At 38.5% G+C, this 19,311-nt stretch overlaps 2 protein-coding genes across 4 annotated transcripts in view; both read right to left on the bottom strand.

The window, feature by feature from the left end:
- Window positions 1–9,198, bottom strand: part of tnni3k (TNNI3 interacting kinase) — a 31,869-nt gene extending 22,671 nt beyond the window's left edge. The window contains exons 1-4 of the mRNA XM_062038746.1: window positions 9,051–9,198; window positions 8,821–8,929; window positions 8,661–8,746; window positions 3,813–3,910 (exon numbers count right to left, since the gene is read on the bottom strand). Coding sequence (XP_061894730.1) covers window positions 3,813–3,910; window positions 8,661–8,746; window positions 8,821–8,929; window positions 9,051–9,090 — 333 coding nt within the window. The 5' untranslated portion in view covers window positions 9,091–9,198. The remainder of the gene's footprint in view (window positions 1–3,812; window positions 3,911–8,660; window positions 8,747–8,820; window positions 8,930–9,050) is intronic.
- A 27-nt stretch (window positions 9,199–9,225) lies between these two features.
- The window catches only part of fpgt (fucose-1-phosphate guanylyltransferase), a 15,435-nt gene continuing 5,349 nt past the window's right edge, over window positions 9,226–19,311 (bottom strand). Inside the window, exons 5-6 of one of the 3 annotated variants that reach the window (XM_062038749.1) lie at window positions 10,861–12,313; window positions 9,226–9,371 (exon numbers count right to left, since the gene is read on the bottom strand). In XM_062038749.1, the coding sequence (XP_061894733.1) occupies window positions 10,902–12,313 (1,412 nt within the window). In that variant the 3' untranslated portion in view covers window positions 9,226–9,371; window positions 10,861–10,901. Of the gene's footprint in view, window positions 9,372–9,463; window positions 12,314–19,311 lie in introns of those variants that run through there. The other 2 variants (XM_062038748.1, XM_062038747.1) reach the window with 2 other exon arrangements.

Here is a 19,311-nt window from a genome sequence, read left to right as displayed (position 1 = left end):
AGGCCAGGTGTCTGCAACCCAAAACGTTGAAAGAGCCATATTGGACCAAAAATACACAAAACAAGTCGTATATAAGTCTTATAATGAAGGCAACACATGACGTAGGTGTCTATATTAGCCATAATAGCCTACTATCAAAATGACTATTAAATCTTCGTTGACAGAAATGTTGAAATGATTTCATATTTATTCTACACATTTTTACAACATTAGTAACCATTATAAAATCAGAGGCCTTATCTCACCTTCTGGTGAGATAACTCTTTAAATAGATTTATTACAATATTCGGAAAGCTAGGTAATGTTTGCTGTGGTCTGGAACAACATGTCACACAAACAACTATCTGAAATGCAGCCAATTTTACATGCAGATAATGTGTCATGAGACATGCAAAACTAAATTATATACAAAAAGGATAAAAGTAAAGGATATTAAATGAGCTCAAATATACCTACAAGACATAATGAGGCAATATGTACATACAGCTAGCCTAAATAGCATGTTAGCATTGATTAGCTTGCAAACATGCACTGACCAAATATGCCTAATTAGCACTCCGAACGAGTCAATAACATCAACAAAGCGCACCTTTGTGCATTCACGCACAGCATGAAACTTTTGGTGTACCAAATGAGACAAAGGAGGAGTGGAAGATTTTACATGTAAACAAACTGTTGCGTCACAGTCCACACTATGGTGAGTTCAAGATCCACCAAAATTAGTAGAACAAACCGATGTTCACCAAATACTCTCGTCAGTGAAACACACACATAAACATATTAAACAGTGGGCTTTCTAACTATTGGGAAGATTTGTGTCATGTTTGTCCTCAAACAAAAAACATACTAAAACAAAAAAATTATTTTTCCCCCATCTTTTTCCATTTTCAATCCTTTTTTAAAAATGCTCCAGGGAGCTGTCACGCCAATTTTCTTCCCATCACAAAAACCTTCCTAACCCCCATTTACTTCCGGGGTCATTTCCGCTTACGTCAGTTCCTCTTACGTCATTGACTGCGATCGATAGCACTTCGTTTGACTCTTTTTTATAATACAGCGTTAACAAAACGTCTGAATTATCAACAATAATGTTGATTTAAAGTACAGACATTTAACATTATATATTAATTAATATTACTGAAATGTTTCAACAATAATGTTGATTTAAAGTACAGACATTTAACAGTATTATATATTAATTAATATTAGTGAAATGGTTTCAACAATAATGTTGATTTAAAGTAGTACAGACATTTAACAGTATTATATATTAATTAATATTTTTTGCACGTTACCACGAAGACAGAAGTTCGCAGCAGCGGCCCTAACACTCCCCTTGAAATGTTGCGAAGCCTGCTGGTGTTTGACATAAGACCCCTGGGACAGATAAAGACGAATATCATCCAGTGACACCACCATTTTCAGGAGATTTGGATTTATCGATCACTGGCAATGACCTAAGAGGAAATGACGTAAGTAAGAGGAAATGACGTAAGTAAGAGGAAATGACGTAAGTAAGAGGAACTGACGTAAGCGGAAATGACCCCGGAAGTAAATGGGGGTTAGGAAGGTTTTTGTGATGGGAAGAAAATTGGCGTGACAGAGCCACTAGGGCGGCACTAAAGAGCCGCATGCGGCTCGAGAGCCGCGGGTTGCTGACCCCCGTTTTAGGCTGATAGAAACAGTTCAAATCGGGAAAAAGACTAAAGTTTCTTCAGAATTCTTCGAAAGGTATTCAAGAAGGGCGAAAAATGTCAAGATTTTACAAAAGAAGACAAGAAAAGGGGCACACGCTCCAGTCCAAGAAGGCAGAGTGGAAGAACGCGCAAGTTTGCAGTGATCACTTTGGTAAAGGTTTGTTTGATATACTCTTAACGTTTAGAATTTTCCACTGAAGTATTATCTTGATATTATTTGTATTTCTTAAACACATTTTTGCTAGGAGTGTTTCGTAAAGAACCAACTCGGCGAGTCTAAATAAAAGAAAGCAAATGTGAGCAAAACTCAAGATAATTAAGCTTTTACTAAACCCAATTCAAACATAGGTTAAAAACATATTTTTACTCCCTGGCATTCAAATCCAGTTAGGCAGGATATCTTGGTTGTTTTATTTCTTGTTTTATACATTGTTTTTATTTATTTATTACATTTTAGTATTTTTAGGTGGTATATGTTACACTTCTTTTCAGGTATATTTTACTATTGTATTTTATTCATCCTTCTGGATTACAATGTAAATGTAACACTGCGTGCACTTGTTTTTTCAAATAGTTTCTTATGTCTGTACAGCACTTTGGCCAACTGGGGTTGTTTTTAATTGTGCTATATAAATTAATAAACGGAACTCAACTGAACTGAAAGGCAGCAATCATAAATTAAGATTTCAGCGCATAAACAATGTTGATGATACAGTATCTATAGTTATATTTTGATAAAGACAGGGAAAAACATGTGTACTCGTAAATGGCAAGTGCAACCAAAAGGCAACAAATATGGCTCTCGAAGTTGAAGCCTCCATGTTTTTCCAAGTTTTTCATCTCTTTTGTTATGTAGAATGAAGTCTGGAGCACCAGATAGTTTGACATGTCTGGGAACGCGCATGACGGTTAATTCTTAAGATCACTTGACAAATCTTATTTTGATAAAGTATAAGGATAGATTCTATTGCATAGTTTACATTTCGTATCTGCTTTTAGTGATAAGATTTAGGCCCCTTGCATACTCAGATAGGTCGCACTCTGTTTGCCGCACAGTAGCCATGTTAGTTTGGTGGCCCACCACTTAGTTTACTTCCGCTCAAAAGTCACGTTTCTGAATACAACCTATTGCATTGTCCCTCAGGCTGCGATCGCATTTGTGGCTCAGTACTTTAACCTAGACCAGGGGTGTCCAAACTCTTTCTAGCGAGGGCCTCACACATAAAAATTGAAGGATGCGGGGGCCACTTTATTAGATTTTGTACATTAAGGATACTAAAACCAATACAGTGTAGGTTAATCAGTGCTTAAGTATCTGAATAATCTTAACTTTGTGTCAAAGGTAACAAAGAAAATTAGTGTTTAAATATTTGTCACCTATAAAACAATTCTAGAAAACAGTGGGGGCCATTTTTATATTTTTTTAATTTGTTAATAATGTTTATGAATAAATAAAAAATGCTAAAATTAAATATATTTTAAAATGCAAAACTGTGTCAGCTTGACAAATCATAATATTTTGAGTTAATAGTATCAAAATTTCCGCCTTTGTTTTTGCTTTTTTTTTCCTTACAAATTTACTGTTTAATTATATCTCAACAATATGCCAAGGGCCAACAAAACTCGAGCTGCGGGCCGCAAATGGGCTCTTTGGACACCCCTGGCTATTAGACCAATATGAGAAAATGACACATTACATGATGTAACCTAAATACTTCAAATCCAAATGCCGTTTGCTGGGTTGAACATGCAGACTATCCTTATATTTACCATCATAAAGTTCACAAAAAGCTCCTGAAAAATTATTTTAAAGATCACCCTTTTACACAAAGAGGTAGAGAAGACACAATCCATGTTACATACAGTATTTGTCATTTCTGCATGCTTTCTTTTGGCTGTCGTTTAACACTTGTCCAATCTGGTCTTTGGTTCAAGTTTGAGCTCAGGTGAACCGACCGCACCAGGGTTCGGATGATCATGGTCACACTTGACCAAAAAACGGTACTAGCGGCGCAAACAGACCAGAATTAATTTTAACCAAACTATACATAACATTTGTGAATGCACCCTTATTGGCAAAGTAGCTCAATTATATCTACGGTGTATAGTGTGTACCTTGTACGCGGCCAAGTGGAGTGCAGTGAATCCATTTTTGGTCAGTCTGGAAGGGCGTAGACCTTTGAGCATTAAAGAACTGATGTGTCCCTTGTTACCTTGGACACACACACACAAAATAATGTATAGATAAGTCAACAAGTACTTGGAGAGTGATACATTGTTGTTGCTTTTATACGCTATCACAATATGGATTTGAAACAAGTCAAGCTTGAGCTATTTAATTTTAAAAAACAAATCTGAAAATGTAGATTATTGTAAATATAACTTCAGAAGTGCCGCAATTTAGGAACTTAATTGGTTCTGTGGCGGAGCTCTTAATTCAAAACACTTCAGTCAATACCACCCAATGAAATGAATTTAAATTGATTTAATTGGTGCTTGGCTGCCCCCCAAAACACACAATTTTAACATGTGACATGCCTTTTAAAAAGGAAATACTTTTAAAAAGAAAAACAACTTTTAGAAAACTTCAATGAAAAACAATACTATAGAACAGTGGCTCTCAAACTTTTTTCCACCAACATTAAAATACAGTAGCATAGTAGGCCTAAGTATTAATAAAAACAAGGTTTTAACAAGTATATTTAATATTTCTGGCCATTGTAACATTATACACAGTTTGAACAGTAACACTGTGTTTGTAGGAAAATAAAACACTACTTTAGTCAAGTGATTTTTTTGGCGTACCACTAGATGGGGCCCGCGTACCATGAGTGGTACACGTACCAAAGTTTGACAATCAATGCAATGTGCAATTTTTTTTAATGAAGTAATATAATACTAATGTACAGTATTTACCTTCGTGAGTGGATTGTTTTGGTATCTCCTTCCAGCTGCTTCTTATATATAAATGAATTTAACATTCTTGGCTGGTGTTAGACTAATTTTGCTTCCATATGGTGCAAACTCGCTGTGATACGCCTCTAACTGCTCAGCCAAGTTGGTTACACACTCTGTTATGTTTTTGATGATTAATTTGTTTTAATTCAGTGAATATCACCCACTTCTTCTCAGCACTGTCCTTTACACTCAATTTCTTCCTTCCCCTGCTTGGAAAAACAAAATGATGTTAAACTTTAGCTATGAGCTAATGCGAGAGAGCAAAACCAGATGGTTTGGTTGGATATTACAGGGTTCACTGTGACATTTGCTGCGGAAATTAATGGCGTGGATGCTTGTTACTCAAATTTCTGCTTGAGGCGGCGTGCCTCAGTTGGTAGAGCGGTCGTGCCAGTAACTTGAGGGTTCCAGGTTTGATCCCTGCTTCTGTCATCCTTGTCAATGCCGTTGTGTCTTTTGGCAAGACACATTACCCACATGTTCCCGGTGCCGCCAACCCTGGTTTGAATTTAGCTTAAAGATGTAGATAATAGGTTTCACTATGTAAAATGCTGTATAAATATAATTCACTTCACTTCACTAAAGCATAATGATTAGTCGAGACACAGCTCTTATCTCAAAATACTCTTTGTTGAGGCACTCGATTGATTGATTGATTGAAACTTTTATTAGTAGATTGCACAGTACAGTACATATTCCGTACAATTGACCACTAAATGGTAACACCCGAATACGTTTTTCAACTTGTTTAAGTCGGGGTCCACGTAAATCAATTCATGGTAAGTTAAGGCAGTGGTTCTCAAATGGGGGTACGCGTACCCCTGGGGGTACTTGAAGGTATGCCAAGGGGTACGTGAGATTTTTTTAAAATGTCTGTCAAAAAGAACTGTGAAAAGAAATGCAACAATGCAATATTCAGTGTTGACAGCTAGATTTTTTGTGGACATGTTCCATAAATATTGATGTTAAAGATTTCTTTTTTTGTGAAGAAATGTTTAGAATTAAATTCATGAATCCAGATGGATCTCTATTACAATCCCCAAAGAGGGCACTTTAAGTTGATGATTACTTCTATGTGTAGAAATCTTTATTAATAATTGAATCACTTGTTTATTTTTCAACAAGTTTTTAGTTATTTTTATATCTTTTTTTCCAAATAGTTCAAGAAAGGCCACTACAAATGAGCAATATTTTGCACTGTTATACAATTTCATAAATCAGAAACTGATGACATAGTGCTGTATTTTACTTCTTTATCTCAAAAACAAGAAAGTTTGATCATATTACGCCTATACTGGCTCACCTGCACTGGCTTCCTGTGCACTTAAGATGTGACTTTAAGGTTTTACTACTTACGTATAAAATACTACACGGTTTAGCTCCAGCCTATCTCGCCGATTGTATTGTACCATATGTCCCGACAAGAAATCTGCGTTCAAAGAACTCCGGCTTATTAGTGATTCCCAGAGCCAAAAAAAAGTCTGCGGGCTATAGAGCGTTTTCGATTCGGGCTCCAGTACTCTGGAATGCCCTCCCGGTAACAGTTAGAGATGCTACCTCAGTAGAAGCATTTAAGTCCCATCTTAAAACTCATTTGTATAATCTAGCCTTTAAATAGACCCCCCTTTTTTTAGACCAGTTGATCTGCCGTTTCTTTTCTTCTCTCCTCTTCTCCCCTGTCCCTTGCGAGGGGGAGTTGCATAGGTCCGGTGGCCATGGATGAAGTGCTGGCTGTCCAGAGTCGGGACCCCGGGTGGACCACTAGCCTGTGCATCGGTTGGGGACATCTCTGCGCTGCTGACCCGTCTCCGCTCGGGATGGTTTCCTGTTGGCCCCGCTGTGGACTGGACTCCCGCTGATGTGTTGGATCCACTGTGGACTGGACTTTCACAATGTTATGTCAGACCCACTCGACATCCATTGCTTTCGGTCTCCCCTAGAGGGGGGGGGTTACCCACATATGCGGTCCTCTCCAAGGTTTCTCATAGTCATTCACCGACGTCCCACTGGGGTGAGTTTTTCCTTGCCCGTATGTGGGCTCTGTACCGAGGATGTCGTTGTGGCTTGTACAGCCCTTTGAGACACTTGTGATTTAGGGCTATATAAATAAACATTGATTGATTGATTGATTTTTTTCAACCAAAAATGCTTTGCTCTGATTAGGGGGTACTTGAATTTAAAAAATGTTCACAGGGGGTACATCACTGAAAAAAGGTTGAGAACCACTGAGTTAAGGTACCACTGTTTCACTTTCGGGCTAATGCGTGTAATGAATAAGTATGTACTTTTCCCACATGTTTCTATGTTACAGCCTTATTCCAAAATAGAATAACAACATTGTTGTTTTCAAGATTCTACACACAATACCCCAATAATGACAATGTGAAAAGTTTTTTTTTTAAATTTTGCAAATTGAATTAAAATTTAAAAATGTAAAAATCACACATACATAATTATTCACAGCCTTTGCTCAATACTTCGTTGATGCAATTTTGGTAGCAATTACAGCCTCAAGTCTTTTAGAATACAATGCCACAAGCTTGGCACACCTATCTTTGGGCAGTTTCTCCTATTCCTCTTTGCAGCACCTCTCAAGCTCCATCAGATTGGATGGGAAGCGTTGGTTTTCACCCAGGATGTGTCTGTACATTGCTGCATTCATCTTTCCCTCTATCCTGACTAGTCTCCCAATTTCTGCTGCTGAAAACCATCCCCACAGCATGATGCTGCCACCACCATGCTTCATTCTAAAGATAGTATTGGTCTGGTTATGAGTGGTGACTAGTTTCCTCCAAACATGATGCTTAGAATTCATTCCCAAAAGTTCAATCTGTGTCTTATCAGACAGGGGATTTTGTTTTTCATGGTCTGAGAGTCTCTCAGGTGCATCTTGGAAACTTTTCACTAAGAAATGGCTTCCATCTGACCACTCGACCTGATATAGACCTGATTAGTGGATTGCCGCAGAGATGGTTGTCCTTCTGAAAGGTTCTCCTCTCTCCACAGAGGAAATTATGTTGCTCTGACAGAGTGACCATCAGGTTCTTGGTCACCTCCTCAACTAGACTAAGATGAATGCAGCAATGTACAGAGGCATCCTAGATGAAAACCAACACTTCCCATCCGATCTGATGGAGCTTGAGAGGTGCTGCAAAGAGGAATGGGCGAAACTGCCCAAAGATAGGTGTGCCAAGATTGCGGCATCATATTCAAAAAGACTTAAGGCTGTAATTGCTGCCAAAGGTGCTGTCATGACCTGGCAGCCCTGCCTTGTTTCTGGGTCACGAAGCGTGGCCACCTGTGCACACCTGATACTAATTTCCTCCTGACTCCAGTTTTCACTCGGCGCCAGTAGATTTCCAGATGGTTCACCTTTCAGTCATGTACATCTCCGCTGCTTTGGCTCCACACACGCTTCTCGTTCCCTGTGGCTCAGTCTTGTGTTGTTACTTTTTTACACCTCAAGTGTGCTATTTCTGTTCCTCACACTTTAAGTGTGCATCCTTAGTTATTTCATACTCACTCCTTTTTTGAGGGCTCTTTTTGTTATTATTTTTATGCTCTGCATTGGGGTCCTACAACCGCTAAGCCGATCATGACAGGTACATCAACAAAGTATGTACTTATGTGTTTTTTAATTTATTTTATTTTTAATACATTTGCAACTAAAAAAAACAACTTTTCACATTGTCATTATGGTGTATGTACAATTTTGAGGACAACAATGAATTTATTCCATTATGGAATACGGCTGCAACCTAACAAAATGTAGAAAAAGTGAAGCGCTGGGAATATTTTGTACAACATGTCCCTTCTGAACTTTCAAATCTGTTGTAGTGGTGTGTTAAGACAATACTGTTTAAAATGATTGCTGTCAAAATACCTGTGGTCACAAACTCTCAACCAATACAAAAAACAATTCTTGTCGTTCAGTATCAATCTGGTCTTTCAGTCTGATTGTGTATTGTTGACAAGTTATTAATAGTGCGTGGTGGCCACACATACCTTCGCATACGCAGCAGAGATGCAGCAAGGACAGGCCCTTCTCCGTTCGGTAGTTCAAGTTCACTTTCTGAAACGCCTCATCGGAGCTAAGCCACAAAGAAAATCAACGGAAAGCCCAAACCACCCAGACAAGATGCAGGCAAGTTTCATGTTGGCTCACCTGAATGCTAGTTTGAGGTCCACAAGTTCACTGTCTTTAAGCTGGAGGTCATCTTCCAGCTTCTCCAGGATCACTGAATACGACTCACTCACCTTCTTCTTCCATTCATCTTTAGCAGCAAACACAAATGGTCTACTAGTCACGATTCAAAAGTTTAGGCTCAAACCATTAAAAACAACTGAGCCTCACACACTAAAGCTATAACTCACAAACAAAAGCTGTAACAGTACCTGTACACGTCTGTGATGGTCTTGATTTGTAATTCCCCATCGATAAGGTCCGTGACTGATGATATGTGCAGTGTTGTCGTTGGTGAACAGGCAGTCATACAATCTCTCACTCGGCCACAATTGCACTCGTCCAGATAAAGAGAGGATCAAGGCTGTGGGCTAAAAATAATAATGGCCAACGAACAACCCCGACAACTGATCTCCCACTGTCGCTGGTAAGTGTGTGTGTGTGAGAGCAAAGGTACACCTGGTGTTGTGGGGGGACAGAGTTCAGAAGGACGGAGGACACACTTTGGGGAGGAGGGTCTGACTCATCTTGTCCTTTTGGGGGAATGAGACCCTACTGTTATTCAGGAATCCATATCATGTTACATTTGGACTATACATTTTTTTAAATAACAAATTATATGTATGGGCTTAGGTCCCACCATAAAGTTCCACAAATTAAAAAAAAATCCACATGATTTTCTAATATAAAAAAAAAAATTGTTTGATGTTTGCATTACACAGTTTATTTATCATCATTATTTATCAAAGATTTTACACTTACTTTGTTTAAAAAAAAACATTTAGACAACAAAATATTTTGACATAAAAATGACAAAAAAGGAGAAAATAAATGACATTTACAGACACACATTAGGAATGGGAATCTTACAACTCAAGAGTCGTTCCCGACTCTTGGGGTAACAATTCGATTCAGAATTCATTCTCAATTAAACACAATTCTTGATTTATACCAAATCGATTCTTGAAAATTATGAATCAATTCAGAATCGGATTAATTGGAATCACGATTTGGATGAGAATTTATATTTTTGAGCACCTCTAACATTTTAAGTTGTTTTGAGGCCATCTTTGCTTTTACTCAGTGCGCATATATATCAGGAGAAAAGAGGAGCTTTTGTAAGCTCTAACCAGTTTTGAAAAGGTTTTATTATAATTTACATACAAATTAATAGATTGCGAGAACCGGTTTACTAGAATCGAGAACCATTTGAATCGAGAATTGTATCTGAATTGAATTTTCACCATGAAAATTGGAATCAAAATGAATCTTGAGTTCTGGGAAGATTTACATCCTTAATATTTTGTATCTGCTAGCCCAAAATAGGTCTGATTTCTATTAAATATTGTGCATATTTTCATCCGATCAAAACAGTTTGAATATCAAAATGTTCGGCTCGGTCAAAAGTAAGACACCCTGGCAAACATTTCATGTTCCCAAATATCCCAGAATACCGAGAATTCCAGGTTTTGCTGGACATTTTACCCATTGAAAATGAACGGGCCATTTTTCAAACTTCCACGATTCCCACATTTCTCAACGGATTCAAACCATCCACACACTCCACTCAGCCTGGACATTAAAACCAATGTTTTCTGATTAAAAAATTTCTAGGTTTTCCAGGAATTTCCATTTTTAAACACCACTGTTATTATCCTTTTTTCTTTCGACTACTTCTCTCACATTTGTCATTCGATTTTAACCATTCCACCATCAAGGTGTTTCTCTTTGTCAGGACAATCAGGCTATCCATTCTTTTTTTCTCCTGAACAAAGTCATTAACGAGCAAAACAACAACAAAAAATATCTCATAATTTATTATCTATTTATTTGTCACAAAGTCTTGGAATATTGAAATAGTAGAGAAGAATAGTTGCATTTGATTGTTTTTGGGTTGACCAACTTCCATCTGCAGTGAAAAAATGTGTTGCACGTTAACAGTTGAAGAACTGAACAAACAAGATAAGAGGTTGATTTAAAAAATATATATTCATAAAACAGTTGTTACGGATGTAATCTTACCAAAATCCTAATTTGAGTCTGAAGAAAAACCGTCACTCTCCTCATTCCTTAGCGGGAAGCCTTCTCTGTGCAATGTCATACACAAGTCTCTCTGTGAAGTTCTGCATCTCCTGCAGATTCTGACACTGTAGGGCCTCTTGCAGTGATATCAACTTCCTGTCTTGTAACTCCAAAGCAGATCCGCCCAGGACGGCCTGCAGCATCTTGAGAGACACAGAGAACGAGCTCTGTGCATCAGGGCAAACTGGAAACAAACAGGCGTTCCACAAACTACAGCGGGACGTGTCACCGGAGAACTTCAAGACTTGGTCTCCCAGCCCCCAGCTGGATGTGCAGGCGCCCAGAGTCACCCCGCACAGGGTCAGTCCTTCCATAGATGCAGCAGCTTCTACGCCGGACTTTAGGTTGTCGTCGACTCCAAAAGCGACTGTTACAAAGCCGCTTCTGTTCTGCAGGGTCACACACAGTGTATGTATAGAGACTCCGTCGGGCACTGACAAGCCTGGACTGACCCAGCATCGGCTGACCAGTGTGCCCTTGCCTACAGACACCCCCTCTTCCAGTCTGGAGTACTCCACCACGGACCCAGCTCCCACAGAGCAACTGGAAAGGAGGAGGCTGGCTAACACACAGGAATCCTCATTTATGTTTTTATTAGAGAGCACACTCAAATTCCACGACTGGAGGTTCAGCATACTCCTCAGGCCATCAACATCGGTGAGATGAGAGAGGTACTCGGACGTGGTTCCGATGTGATAAAACTTTGAATTGTTGAGAACAATTACGTTCAACGGAGTCCCTCTGAGAAGATGGAAAATCTTTTGGCGGACTTCCACCAGGCTACTATCAGGTTTGGTGACGTTGGCTGTGTTGCAGGTGTGTTCCATCGTGGCTTGCTGGCCTAACGCTTGGAGAAAATCGCTGTATGCGTCAATCTCACACTCTAAAGGTCCTAGCTCTTTGAGCACATTAAGGAGACATTGAGAAGTATCAAAGTCCATGTAATAGGTGCTGTCTGTGTAGACAAACTCTGGCTCACATATTGGAAAACAATCGCTTTTCTTCTTACAAACAGCATTGCTTTCTCGCATCTTGTCAATGCTCGGTTTGTGAAGAAAGCGCAAGCAGATTTTCGTTTCCATTTCTCGAAAAGCTGAGTCCTCAGGCGGCTCCAAGACGAACACGCCGTGGGTAGTGCCAACATACAGCGGCGAGGGGTGGGCTAAAGCAGTGAAGCCGGGTTTGTCGAACACAAGCCTTTCGTCATTTGCGATACTGTAGAGCTCAATGTCGTCGGCGCAAGTCACCAGCACGCCGGGCTTCATGTGAGAGGGGAAATCCACATATATGACCAGTTTGAGCTCCAGCATTTGGTAGAGTGGGTCACCCAGCGGCAAGGTGGTGAAGATCTTCCCGAAGGCGCTGGCACTGGGCAGGCGCTGACTCAACCCTCCTGGAGGGAAATGTTAGGGTTTTCATGAACATACAGTATATATTGTTCGGTTGCAAGTCATCTTTGAAAACTGGTGTCTAATAATTTAATTCTGGGTGTTACACTTTTGATTGATTGATTGAAACTTTTATTAGTAGATTGCACAGTACAGTACATATTCCGTACAATTGACCACTAAATGGTAACACCCGAAAAAGTTTTTCAACTTGTTTAAGTCGGGGTCCACGTTAATCAATTACACAGTATATTGAAACGTACAGAGCCAGAGTGGAAGTGTTTTTGCACTTCTGTGTTACTCTTCGTATTTAATGTACAGTAAAACCTGTTTAGGTCAAATTGGCTGCCATGACTACCACTGATTGCAAATTTACTTGTGACTTTGGACACAAACATAACAGGTAGGGGTGTAACGGTACGTGTATTTGTATTGAACCGTTTCGGTACGGGGGGTTCGGTTCGGTTCGGAGGTGTACCGAACGAGTTTCCACACGAACATATAAAGTAGCCGCCTAAGCTAAAGTCTTAACAAGCTGCTCCGCTTCCTTCTGCCTGTCTGTCAGTACTCTACACAGCACCCAGCATTGTCCCACCCACACAACCATCTGATTGGTTACAAACAGAGCGGTAACAGCCAATCAGCAGTGCGTATTCAGAGCGCATGTAGTCAGTGCTTAGCATTTAGCAGGTAAGCATCAGGCTGCGGACTCTCCCCAAATTATAATAAACACCTCCCAGTCAACTACTAGTAACATTACTATGAGCCCGTTGACGTTCTAGAAACATAAACGGCAGCAGCTTCAGCTCGCTCGCAGTCCTGGCTTGAGGTGAAGGCTAATTCGCTTTTAGCGTAATGTTAGCTCATTTTGCGGTGTGTGTGTGTGTGCGTGTGTGTTACGGACAGCAAAGCCCTGTCTGTCTGTTATTTCACTTTACCTTTTTCTGTGTTGATTGAGCTGTGTTGAAGCAGCAAAAAAGGAAATTATGTTAAATGAAGAGTTTCTGTCTCTGATAGTTGATATAATAATGTAACTGCATCATAAAGCCTACATGAACTCCATGGTGTTCAGGGATGAATAGTCTCTCCTATTGCTATTGTACTATTTTTTTAGCTATAGTTACATTAATCATTAGTAATGGAGCAGCCTAGTTTTGAATGGCAGGATCCCTGCTATCACATGTTGATAAAAATATAACATTTACATAATAACAACTACAGGCTTCCCAAATGCTGTAATAAATTAAGCATGATGAGTTGACTTGAAACTGTTTAATGTTGCACTTTTTATATGTAGAAGAAAAGTTTTGTGATTTTATTTAATCTGAGCAACAACTTGAGGCAGTTTAATGTTGATTAACGTGGGCAGAATTATTATAGTGTTCCCAATGTTAAAAGGATAAAGCCATTGTTTACAAATTTGGTAAATAAATAACCAAAAAATTTGTATTTTGTTGTTTTCTTACTGTACCGAAAATTAACCGAATCGTGACCTCTGAGCCGAGGTACGTACCGAACCAAACTTTTTGTCTACCGTTACACCCCTAATAACAGGTGATAGATAATAAAGGATTTTTCAACCTCCATCAGATGGTTGCTGTCATTTTCCTCCATTTGTGCAGATTTAAATTTTTCAGTTTCCATAAATTGATTGATTGATTGAGACTTTTATTAGTAGGTTGCACAGTGAAGTACATATTCCGTACAATTGACCACTAAATGGTAACACCCAAATAAGTTTTTCAACTTGTTTAAGTCGGGGTCCACTTAAATTGATTCATGATACAGATATATACTAGCATCACAATACAGTCATCACACAAGATAATCATCAGGGTATATACATTGAATTATTTACATTATTTACAATCCGGAGTGTGGAGGGGGGGGCTTAGGTTTGGTTGTTATCATCAGTCATCAACAATTGAGAACAGAGAAATGGATATTGAAACAGTGTAGGTCTGATTTGGTAGGATATGTACAGCAAGTAGTGGACATAGAGAGAGAGAGATAGAGATAGAGAGAGATCAGAAGGCATAAGAAAAAGTATCTACATTTGATTGTTAACAATCCGGGGAGGGTGTTAGTTTAGGGTTGAAGTTGCCTGAAGGTGTACTTTTATTGCGGTTTTGAAGGAGGATAGAGATGCCCTTTCTTTTATACCTGTTGGGAGCGCATTCCACATTGATGTGGCATAGAAAGAGAATGAGTTAAGACCTTTGTTAGATCGGAATCTGATATACTCTTGTCTATGGATGAGCGATATAGCCTAAATCTATATTGTAAAAAATATTGCAGACTGCTGCGATAACGATATATATCAAGATATATTATTTGGTATGTAAATGATAACAATATAATTTCAAAATGGGTTACAAAAGCTCCTAATTTAGCTGCTGACATAAGCGGTAACATATTGTGTCATTTGTGGTTGCATTATTTTGTCAAAACTTTTATGAATCTACTGTTAATTTACTGTCATAGGTTGCTTTATGTTGTAACATGGTTCTAAATTTCTGTTCAGATGTAATAAACTCTTATTATTTTGTTGTTTGAACACTTTACACTAGTTTTGGAAAATACTACAAATTTGAATATCGATCCCATGTTAAAAGGATAAAGCCATTGTTTACAAATTTGGTAAATAAATAACCAAAAAATGTATATTTTGTTGTTTTCCTACTGTACCGAAAATTAACCGAATCGTGACCTCTAAGCCGAGGTACGTTCCGAACCAAACTTTTTGTGTACCGTTACACCCCTAATAACAGGTGATAGATAATAAAGGATTTTTCAACCTCCATCAGATGGTTGCTGTCATTTTCCTCCATTTGTGCAGATTTCAATTTTTCAGTTTCCATAAATTGATTGATTGAGACTTTTATTAGTAGGTTGCACAGTGAAGTACATATTCCGTACAATTGACCACTAAATGGTAACACCCGAATAAGTTTTTCAACTTGTTTAAGTCAGGGTCCACTTAAATTGATTCATGATACAGATATATACTAGCATCATAATACAGTCATCACACAAGATAATCATCAGGGTATATACATTGAATTATTTACATTATTTACAATACGGAGTGTGGAGGGGGGGGCTTAGGTTTGGTTGTTATCATCAGTCATCAACAATTGAGAACAGAGAAATGGATAATGAAACAGTGTAGGTCTGATTTGGTAGGATATGTACAGCAAGTAGTGGACATAGAGAGAGAGAGATAGAGATAGAGAGAGATCAGAAGGCATAAGAAAAAGTATCTACATTTGATTGTTAACAATCCGGGGAGGGTGTTAGTTTAGGCAAGGCAAGGCAAGGCAACTTTATTTGTATAGCGCTTTTCATACACAAGGCAGACTCAAAGTGCTTCACAGACAACAAAGTGAAATGAAAGAAAATAAAAGCAAAATTAAAATGCAGACAATAAAAATAAAAACAGTGCAGACGTTAAAAGTTAAAAGATTAAAAGATTTAGCTGAAAGCTAAGGTGAACATAAAAGTTTAGGGTTGAAGTTGCCTGAAGGTGTACTTTTATTGCGGTTTTGAAGGAGGATAGAGATGCCCTTTCTTTTATACCTGTTGGGAGCGCATTAAACATTGATGTGGCATAGAAAGAGAATGAGTTAAGACCTTTGTTAGATCGGAATCTGATATACTCTTGTCTATGGATGAGCGATATAGCCTAAATCTATATTGTAAAAAATATTGCAGACTGCTGCGATAACGATATATATCAAGATATATTATTTGGTATGTAAATGATAACAATATAATTTCAAAATGGGTTACAAAAGCTCCTAATTTAGCTGCTGACATAAGCGGTAACATATTGTGTCATTTGTGGTTGCATTATTTTGTCAAAACTTTTATGAATCTACTGTTAATTTACTGTCATAGGTTGCTTTATGTTGTAACATGGTTCTAAATTTCTGTTCAGATGTAATAAACTCTTATTATTTTGTTGTATGAACACTTTACACTAGTTTTGGAAAATACTACAAATTTGAATATCGATCCAATCCTAAGTAGTTACAGGGGCAGTATGGGCCACATCAATGCTCTTACTGTTACTTAAGATTTTTCAATATTATTGAATGAAAAAATTAATTAATGCAATTTAGATCACAGTAATAAACAAAAACACAGGATGGTGGTGTAACAATATCAATTAAATATCCAAATGATTTCCTACTAATGGTTCTGATTTAAATCCTTTGGTTTTTGCCCTTAAAAGTCCTCCTGTGCCCAGGGACTTATTTCTTTGATAATAAAAAATATCGATCTAACCACAGTAGTATTGAACAAATAATGATATTGTACTTGTTATTGTTACTGTTGATATTTGTATTGATCCACCCACCTTTGTTTACATTCTAGAGTCTAGCCTATCGTCTTATGGTGTGTAATGTAGCATGTTAAGCTACTATTTGTCCACCAAGGATGGTAATTGTAAGAAACGTAGTTTATTTGCCGCCATGGAGGCAAGGGTTGCTGATTAAGAAGTGGCCTTGCACCGTGGACGAAAGTTAGCCACGAGCTAGAATTCTACATTGCGTTGAAGACTTGTTTGTTCGCTTGTTGCTGACAAATTTGCAGACATAGCTAGAATGTGTCATTATACTGCATTATTAGAATATAACAACAGTATTAAAGGCCTACTGAAAGCCACTACTACCGACCACGCAGTCTGATAGTTTATATATCAATGATGAAATCTTAACATTATAACACATGCCAATACGGCCGGGTTAACTTATAAAGTGACATTTTAAATTTGCCGCTAAACTTCCGGTTCGAAACGCCTCTGAGGATGACGTATGCGCGTGACGTAGCCCGGCGAACACGGGTATGCCTTCCACATTGAAGTCGATACGAAAAAGCTCTGTTTTCATTTCATAATTCCACAGTATTCTGGACATCTGTGTTCGTGAATCTGTTTCAATCATGTTCATTGCATTATGGAGAAGGAAGCCAAGCAAGCAAAGAAGAAAGTTGTCGGTGCGAAATGGACGTATTTTTCGAACGTAGTCAGCCACAACAGTACACAGCCGGCGCTTCTTTGTTTACATTCCCGAAAGATGCAGTCAAGATGGAAGAACTCGGATAACAGAGACTCTAACCAGGAGGACTTTTGATTTGGATACACAGACGCCTGTAGAGAACTGGGACAACACAGACTCTTACCAGGATTACTTTGATTTGGATGACAAAGACGCAGACGTGCTACTGTGAGTATGCAGCTTTGGCTTTTTTTTGCGTATGTACGTAACTTTTTTAAAATATATAAGCTTTATGAACCTTGGGTTAGGTGAACGGTCTTTTGGGCTGAGTGATTGTGTGTGTTGATCATGTGTTTGAATTGTATTGGCGTGTTCTATGGAGCTAGGAGCTAGCAGAGGAGCTAGCATAACACGTACCGTACCTACGTGCGCGTCACGTACGTAACTTTTTAAAAATATATAAGCTTTATGAACCTTGGATTAGGTGAACGGTCTTTTGGGCTGAGTGATTGTGTGTGTTGATCATGTGTTTGAATTGTATTGGCGTGTTCTATGGAGCTAGGAGCTAGCAGAGGAGCTAGCATAACACATACCGTACCTACGTGCGCGTCACGTACGTAACTTTTTAAAAATATATAAGCTTTATGAACCTTGGGTTAGGTGAACGGTCTTTTGGGCTGAGTGATTGTGTGTGTTGATCAGGTGTTTGAATTGTATTGGCGTGTTCTATGGAGCTAGGAGCTAGCAGAGGAGCTAGGAGCTAGCATAACAAACACGCAGGTGTTATTATGCAGGATTAATTTGTGGCATATTAAATATAAGCCTGGTTGTGTTGTGGCTAATAGAGTATATATATGTCTTGTGTTTATTTACTGTTGTAGTCATTCCCAGCTGAATATCAGGTACCGTGAGTATGCAGCCTTGGCTGCTAAACATTCGATAACTTGACCGTATGTGCGCGTCACGTACGTAACTTTTTAAAAATATATAAGCTTTATGAACCTTGGGTTAAGGAAACGGTCTTTTGGGCTGAGTGATGGTGTGTGTTGATCAGGTGTTTGAATTGTATTGGCGTGTTCTATGGAGCTAGGAGCTAGCAGAGGAGCTAGGAGCTAGCATAACAAACACGCAGGTGTTTTTATGCAGGATTAATTTGTGGCATATTAAATATAAGCCTGGTTGTGTTGTGGCTAATAGAGTATATATATGTCTTGTGTTTATTTACTGTTGTAGTCATTCCCAGCTGAATATCAGGTCACCCCCGGCTCTTACAGCATCTTCCCTATCTGAATAGCTTCAACTCCCCACTAGTCCTTCACTTGCACTTTACTCATCCACAAATCTTTCATCCTCGCTCAAATTAATGGGGAAATTGTCGCTTTCTCGGTCCGAATCTCTCTCACTTCATGCGGCCATCATTGTAAACAATAGGGAACTTTGCGTATATGTTCAACTGACTACGTCACGCTACTTCCGGTAGGGGCAAGCCTTTTTTTTATCAGATACCAAAAGTTGCAATCTTTATCGTCGTTGTTCTATACTAAATCCTTTCAGCAAAAATATGGCAATATCGCGAAATGATCAAGTATGACACATAGAATAGATCTGCTATCCCCGTTTAAATAAAAAAAATTCATTTCAGTAGGCCTTTAAAAACCCTATCGTTGGCCAAATTTATATAATTGATATCGTATATCGTCTTTATAGCGCAACTCTTATCTAACAGAGCTGCTGAAGTCATTTCATTGTAAGTCTTGACAACAATTACAATACGCCTTCTGGTGGCTAAAAATAAAAAAATATATACTTTTAATGAGTGCATTTTGTTAGTTACTGTGGTAGAATCAAGGTTAACGCTGCAATGCTTTTATTTTGAAGTTTAGTTTGAACTAAACAAGAAATCACTGCATTCATGTTTTAATGAGGGTGTTGCTGTTGTCATTTCATGCTGCTCGGAAGTTGAAAACATTAAAACACGTGTCGGCGTAAACTGACAGTTT

This window comes from Entelurus aequoreus, linkage group LG27 (genome assembly GCF_033978785.1).
Source record: "Entelurus aequoreus isolate RoL-2023_Sb linkage group LG27, RoL_Eaeq_v1.1, whole genome shotgun sequence".
Lineage (NCBI taxonomy): Eukaryota > Metazoa > Chordata > Actinopteri > Syngnathiformes > Syngnathidae > Entelurus > Entelurus aequoreus.
This window is presented reverse-complemented; position numbering and strand designations above follow the sequence as displayed.